This window comes from Nicotiana tabacum, chromosome 24 (assembly GCF_000715075.1).
Source record: "Nicotiana tabacum cultivar K326 chromosome 24, ASM71507v2, whole genome shotgun sequence".
Lineage (NCBI taxonomy): Eukaryota > Viridiplantae > Streptophyta > Magnoliopsida > Solanales > Solanaceae > Nicotiana > Nicotiana tabacum.
The window spans coordinates 89,658,336-89,666,927 of record NC_134103.1 but is presented as its reverse complement, the minus strand read 5'-3'; the positions used below and the strand labels follow the sequence as shown (position 1 = coordinate 89,666,927).

Genomic DNA, 8,592 nt, shown 5'->3' with positions numbered 1-8,592 from the left:
GTGCGAATAATCAAGTCGTCTCACAACCCACATGGCATAGCTTAGTATTACAGAGAATAGCTGATGATAGGAATAACACCCAACACTCGAAGACTCCTCCATAAGCAGTACTATGTTAAATGAACACCTCCGATCTGATGTAAATCTACTAGCGGACCTCAAGCCAATTTCACTTATCCCATACTGGGATAATAACTTTCCAAGGATCCACAATAACCCTATTCATGACACATAATAGCAGTCATCGAATCCGAACAAACTCACACAGTCCAAAACCAAATAAATAGAGCGCCTTTCGGGCATAAACTCCCACATTAGCGGTAGTACCAGAATCTCCATACCTGATTTAAATCTTTAACAATCAAGTGACTAATATGACATACTTCCCGTGGGATATGCTCCCACGACCTTCCGTACCAGGTAGCAAAGTCTTCACCTCCATACCACCAGCCGTACTAATTCTATAAAGCAAATCAAGAATCCGCAAATCAGTACACGATGCCTCTTACGCAGGACACCGTTCTCAGGTGACACTAATGATAATGCCAACCTACTCTGAACATCTGAATTCTTCCCTGCTCATCCGAGCTCGTGACATTCTTATCAACACAGAGCCGCAACCTTGATCCTCAACTTCCAATTCTCATGCCGCTCACTGCACCTATCATGCCGCTACACGAGAGTAACAGAATTCATTATAACCCTTGAAATACTAGCAGGATAAACACTTCATTGGCTAGGAACCTTTCACTTAACTCATTTCAAAAGAACCATTGCAACACGCAACTGAATTCCCATAACCACATAAAATACAAACCCCAAATCGTGGTCTAAACCGCCATAACTCTCCCGGGATCTATTTACACATAACAAGGCCATTTGAATCAAATGCTTCCCAAATCAATTAAATTATGGTAACTGTCAAGCCCGCGGATACAACCACAACCCACATGCATAACTTAACACGCTAAAGGAACTCATCATTGCCACAATCATGTTGATTCAAACCAGTACTAACCGACCCAACTTCTTTCAATTTACTCTGGACTTGTCTTAGAAATAATAATAGCTCCATTCAAAAACATAACGAACACACTCAGCACTCATCCCGAGTGATGCGAATCACGAGACCACATCGTCTCAATACCCATGAACCATCTCATACCCTCCTCAAGTGCATAATAGCATCTCCAACCAGTACACCCATTCTCCAAGACCTTCCGTGAATCCAAAGCTATTTCTCCCATTCCTCCAATACTATCCCGTAGACCCGATGATAACATAGAAAATTCCCCAAGTATTCTTTACACACTACTGCAAAATTCTGGTCTTCAGCCATACAACGAACCCAAAATCCTTAGACACCGTGCTTACATCCTTGAACCCATTAGAATCACTATTGAGAGTCACCCACTCTGACCTGGTCCCGAATATAATCAAACTCCAATGCTCTGTTAGCACATGAACACTCCCAAAGAAGCATTTAGATGAATTCTTTTCCTTGTACACCATATCCACAAGAAGCATAAACTCTGAGTCTTCCCAAAAGCTACACGTGAATCAATAAGGCGAAATATAGAGCATATTCATCAGGTTCTTTGCTCGAATTACCCCTGATGTTTTCTGTTCTTAATCATAAATAATCCACAAATGCACCGATAACCAGAAACCGCACAAGCAGACAACCACACGATACAATCGTAGATGGTAGGCTCCCCCACATAACTTTAAGCTACAATCACATAAATGTAGAACCCACAAATATTACTCCTTCTCAATTACCATGATCTCGCACCGTCAACCCGCCAAATTTCTCATAGCCTCTTGTTAAACGTTTCATAAACATTCCGAATTATCAACCACAATTGCATAGTTGACATTCTACCGGGTAGTAAGTAGAACTCTTCGTAGAAACTTCATCAAAATCACGCAATGGTTAACCTGCTCACAAGAGATAACCCATATGTGGAGTTCTATACCGACATCTTCCAACGACGCTGCGCTGGGTATAACTACTATGAAATCAGTAAACCCTCCTGAGTCCACGCTCGTCCATCAGCTATAAAAGTATGTTTATTCCCCATTGACATCACTAAAAGTCCAATAATATATTCCAAGCTCGAAGTCACATCGCATTCTATAACGATACTCAAGCTTTTATACCCCTCTTTATTCCAAGCAAACTCTTTTCCTTCATATTTAACCTTCCTTAGCATAGTAGCCACCATTCCAAATAAAGTTCATAGACCTAGTCACTCTCTACCATGAGTCCCAATCTCTCTAACTTTCCTCAAAACATGTGGCTATCCTACCACATAATCCATATGCTACTCTACCACTCCCACTTCAGTTAAACCATCTTCTTTAAGCAACTTCTTAACCTCTGCTTTTCATACTTGACCTGCTAGCAATTCTATCACCGCGAGACACATCCCACTATGTCCTTCCTCCTCCTTTGCTACCAAAATTCTACCTCAAATCATAATCCATCTATAACATCCGAACGGATAAATTGCCACCAACTCTAAGCCTCCCCGAAGATCATCTTTCTCTAGCCATTAATATTAGAAACACCAATTAAATTCTGAAACCGCTATATACCGCCATCTCTGACAACCATTTCTTATGCACCATTTCACAACGCCCTGTCCCGAAGGCAAATCAAAGAAGACCACAACACCGACGAGCCTTAATGCATTCAAACAAGGACGACGCCACCACATCACAAACGAGAATTCCTCCACACTCGAAAATATCAATTCTCGTTATTCCATCAAACAAAGCCTGAACACCCATAGTACGATTGCCTTTCCTCCGCTGGAATTAAATGTTGAACCGAGTAGTCCTCCTTTCGAGTCATTCATTGCCGCGAAACATAAATAAGCACCTTACCATTTAAACCAACACTGCGCGATAACTATTCATAAACATCATAATGCACTGTGCATAGCAGAGAACCCGTAGGCAGCACTAATATTGCGCTGGAATGACAAAACATCCCTCTATGAGGCAACGATAATATCCCAATCAAATACACAGGGAGAAACATCATGCACCACAACGCAGGGAGACTCTACTAGACTTGCTCATGACTCGTTAGACCCAAGTGAACCTAGAGCTCTGGTACCAAAATGTCACGACCCAACGATAATATCCCAATCAAATAGGCAGGGAGAAACATCCTGCACCACAATGCAGGGAGAAACATCCTGCACCACAACGTAGGGAGACTCTACTAGACTTGCTCATGACTCGTTAGAACCAAGTGAACCTAGAGCTCTGGTACCAAAATGTCACGACCCAAAATCCCCTATAGGCCATGATGGTGCCTAACGTCGCCGTCAGGCAAGCCAACAGTGAATTTTCAACTTAATTACTAATTTTAATATTTTTAAAATCATAAATCCCATTCTATAAATAAAGTAAAAATCTGGTACTCGGTCAAACCCGTGATCCTCTTTAACAATTTCCATATAGATTATAAATTACAAGATAAAATGATAATAATTACGTGACTACAATAATGAACATCCACTAAAAACCCCCAAAATCCGATGTCACAAGTGCATGAGCATTTACTAAGAAATATACAATAAAATACAACATATGTCTGGAATACAAGTTAGATAGGAAAATGTAAGTAACTCTGATGGATACTCTGTATGCTGTGGATCGTAACATAGAATGCAACTTATCATAAAATCCACGCAGTAGACGTGCCTGTGCGCCCAAAGGACAAAACAGGAAAAAATATATATATATATATATATATATATATATATATATATATATATATATATATATATATATATATATATATGCAAAATAAGTGCAGAAGTATAGCATGAATACATAAATCAACGCGTATCCAGTAAGTATCTAGCATAGCCCCGGAGAAGTAGTGACAAGGGGACGACATCGACACTCACTAGTGGTCCAATATATCAAGTGCAATAGAAAGTAAACAAATATGAGGCATGGTAAAAGTAAATAAACAGTGTAAACAGATATAGATACGTAGCACGATCCTTCTCTGAATAGTAAATACAAGCTCACAGTTATCAGTCACCTCATCAACCGGAGTATATATGTAAAATGGTCCCCACCAGATAGATCGTCACAACTCAAATCAGGAAAGCTCACAGATACAATGGCTTCTTGTCAAATATTACGCACGACGCTACCAACGCGAAAGGCCCGATCCTATAAGAGTGTCTCATAAAGATGCCGAGGCGAACGACCCGATCCCATAAGAGTATTAATAGAAATGTCGAGGCGAACGACCCAATCCCTTAATAATGTGTACACTTCCGAGGGTCGAACGACACGAACCATAGATGCATCTATTATACTGCCGAGGTGAATGGCCCGATCCTATTAGAATATGAAGCTTTAACGGGTCCTTGACCCCACTCACGAAGATATGTGTAAGTTATGAAATGTAAAGAAGCTTTTCAATGAAAACATACAACGCGAGAGAATTTTGTAAGGGAAAAATACAATTATTCCGCGGCTAATCAAGTAGCTCGTCAAATCTCTACAATAGCGAGTCTATCACTCTTCGCAAGCCTAGTGTCAGGCCGCGACGCGAAACAAGGGAATTATACAGGCAAGGATAACTCAAATAATATAATTAAAGCATGGCGTGAACCTACATCTACCCGGACATAATCAGGAACTCTAGCATACGCACGGACACTCGTCACCTCATACGTGCGCAACTCCCACAATATGTAGCATACAAAAAGAACATCACCTGTGGGGTATATTCCCCCTCACAGGGTTATACAAGAGACTTACATCGCTCTGAAGTTCCATAACCGGCTCCAATTCTTTTCTTGCTCCTCAAACCAATGCCCATCGGTCCGAAACTAGTCACATAATGTACAAACCAATATAAATGTACTCTAATACTCATTATTAATCAATTTATAACAATCCACAACTCCGCTCGAAAAGTCAATAAAGTTAACCCTCGGGCACACGTGCCCGGATTCTAAAATATTTGAAGATAAACTTTACCCATAAGATTACGAATTCAAATATATGATTTATTCGTAATTCCATGTCCAATTTCATGGTAAAAATTAAAAAATACAAATTTCTAGGTTTCTTTCAAACTCTCTCAATTTCTACTAATTTTCATGTTTAATTCCTTGTATAATCCATTTAATTAGCTAACAATATGCGGGAATTACTTATCTTGCAATAGATGAAGAAAACCTGCCTTTGAAGCTCTCCAAAAATCGCCCAAACCAAGAGAGCAAAATGAGTGAAATGAGCATAATCCCGACTTAAAACAATCTGCCTAGGCCCCGTCCTCTTCGCAATCGCCGAAATACCTTCGCGGTCGCGAAGGCCATAATTCACTGTCCTAAATAATGGCCTACATGAACGCAGACAACCAGTCGTGAACACGATGTTCTGCAACCCAAACCTACGCGATCGCGGACAGCCTTATGTGATCGCGAAGAATAACAAGTGGAAATTCTCAGGCCTTCCCTTCTTTCTTCGTGAACGTGTCTCCTCTCACGCGTTCGCGTAGCAAATCCATTCCAAGCATTACGATTGTAGCCTTAATTTTGCGAATGCGTAGAGTAAATTCTCAACCTCCAAACTTGACCTTTTACGATCGCAACCCTCTCCTCGCGATCGCGAAAAAGCAAACTAGATGCCTAGAAAACTAGTAACAACAATCATCCAAACTTGGTCCGAAACCATTTCGAAACACACCCGAGGCCCCGAATTATACTTAAACCCGCTCGAGGCATCAAATCACATCAAACAATATCAAAATTATGAATCAACGATCAAAACCTTCTTTCAACTTTCAAACATTCAAACTTCGACGAACGCATCTGAATTATACTTAAACATCCCGGAATGACGCCAAACTTTACACACAAGTCACAAATAATGATACGAACCTATTCAAGACTCATAACTCCAAACAGACATCGATAATGTAAATATTCACTTCAAATCAAACTTAAAAAATCCTTAAACTATTAAAATGCTAACCTTCCATAATTAGCGCTGAAATACTCCCGGGCGGCCTGATACCCAACCCAAACATACGTCCAAGTCCAAAATCATCATACGAACCTATTGAAACCTTTAAATCCCAATTCCGAGGTCGTTTACTCAAAAGTCAAACACTAAGTCAACTCTTCCAACTTAAAGCTTCTCAATTGTGATTTTTCCTTCCGAAACGACTCCGATCTCCCGAAATTCAATTTCGACCATACGTACAAGTCTTAAGACATGAAGTGAAGCTACTCAAGGCCTCAAACCACCGAATGACATGCTAGAGCATAAAATGACCGATCGGATCGTTACATAAATAGTATCCATCACAAACGTTTCATCGGGATGCAAGATTTGAAAAATCAAAAACATTCGATTCAATCTTCTTTTCACAAGCAAAGCGAGAAAGCGAAAAGTGATCATTGGATTCACTTAATTGCCTCAGTTGATGTGGTAAAATCTCTCTTAACAAATGGATTATCGTTTCGTGGTCATGATAAGAGTGAAGATTCTGAATATAAAGGTATTTTTCTTGAACTTTTAGAATTTCATAGGAATAAGCATTCGGCTGTGGAAAAGGTAATATTACATAAAGCTCCATAAAATGATATGATGATTTGTCCAGCAATTCAAAAGGATATTGTGGATGCTTGTGCTAAAGAAATAATAAAAGCTATCACCAAAGACTTGGATGTTGATTTCTTTGGGATATTAGTTGATGAATCAAAGGACATCTCACATAAAAAGGCAAATGATCCTAATTATACGATATGTTAACATAAATGGGGAGGTGATAGAGCACTTTTTGGGTATTGTTCACGTGAATGATACATCTGCACTATCATTACAGAAAATAATTAATGATTTGCTTTGGTTCACTCATTAAGTTTATCCAAACTATGTGGACAAGGTTATGACAGAGCTAGTAATATGCAAGGAAGAATAAATGGTTTGAAATCTTTGATTTTACAAGATGCCCCATCTGCATATTGTGTATATTGTTTCACCCATCAGTTACAATTGACACTTGAAACTCTTTCCAAAAGCACCCGGATGTGAATAATTATTTTTGATGTTGTCACTAATGCATTGAATACTATTGGAGTATCTTTTAAATGAAAGGAATTACTTCGACAATGCCAAGTAGAGAAGCTGGAAATATTAGTTAAATCTTGAGAAATACTTACTGGGCAAGGATTAGATCAAGATCGTGGACTCCAACGACCAGGTGATACTTGCTTGCTGGGATCCCATTTTAAGACCTTGAAAAATTTCATGATTATATTTTCTTCGATTGTTAATGTGTTTAAAGATATGCAACAAAATAGTTCTCATTTTCTTGAGAGATTTGTAGCAAACAATCTTTTGGGCAATATTCATAAATTTAATTTTGTGTTTTTGTTGCACTTGATGTTCAAGATGTTGCTTCTTTCAAATGAATTTAACAAAGCTTTACAAAAGAAAGATCAAGACATCGCAAATGCTAAGAGCTTGCTTGACATTGCAAAGACAAGATTGCAAACGATGAGAGAAAGTGAATTGGAGTCTTTGATGAATGAGGTTTACTCATTATGTAGTAAACATGATATTACGGTTCCCAAAATGGATGAAGACTATCCAAGGTTGAAGCGCAAGAAGTCTGAAGTTTCTTATGCACACCACTTTCGTGTGGAAGTATTTTATGCAGTTATTGATTTGCAACTTCATGAGCTAAATAACCGTTTTGATGCAGTGACTAGTTATTTTTCTTGGTATGACTTGCTTGAATCCAGTTGATTCATTTGCTAATTTTGACAAAGACAAAACAATGAAATTGGCCGAATATTATCTAAGTGAGTTTGATGACAACAAACTTCGAGATCTCAGTTTTCAGCTTGATAGTTTCAGTATCTATGCTCGTACGTGGGATAGCAAGTTTGTCAACTTGAAGGGAATTAAGGATCTTGCTATAGTGATGGCAAAAATAAAATTAGATCAAACTTGGTGGCATATTTATTTACTTGTGAAGCTTACTTTGATTTTACTTGTTGCTACTGCAAGCGTGGAAAGAGCATTCTCCTCAATGAAGCTCATAAAAAATGATCTACGAAATAGCATTAGTGAAGAATTTTTAAATGGTTGTTTAGTTTGCAATATAGAGCGTAATTTATTTGCAACTATAAGCAATGATGCTATTATAGATCGTTTTCAAAATTGATGATGTTTTCTTTTTGTGATAATAAAACTAATTATTTATTGATCTCTACGTTATTGTGATGTAAAAATTTATGTTATAAAACTTAATATTTATCTAAAAAGCAATTGTGCACCCAGCTTCCCAGAATCCTAGATCTGCCTCTGCTTACCTTATTGGTGAATTAATATTTCAGGTCCGTTTCTTTACTCATCTAATTCTCTCTCTTTCGTTGCTCTCTGCGATATTTTTCTTGCTCCACTACTTCAAGAGTTCAAAGGTGTCATTTTTGGGTGAGTTTTTAAATTCCTCTGGTTTTTCTGGATCTACATGTTTGAGTATTTTTCACTTTTTATGTTCAGATTTCTTTCATAAATTCTGGCTTTCCTTGA

At 38.4% G+C, this 8,592-nt stretch overlaps 1 protein-coding gene across 1 annotated transcript; it reads left to right on the top strand.

Moving 5' to 3' along the window:
* Positions 1-7,834: 7,834 nt before the first annotated feature.
* LOC142178300 (uncharacterized) lies at positions 7,835-8,224 on the top strand. The gene has a single exon (XM_075247631.1). It carries the CDS (start codon positions 7,835-7,837, stop codon positions 8,222-8,224), a length of 390 nt encoding a protein of 129 aa, XP_075103732.1.
* The last annotated feature ends 368 nt before the right edge of the window (positions 8,225-8,592 follow it).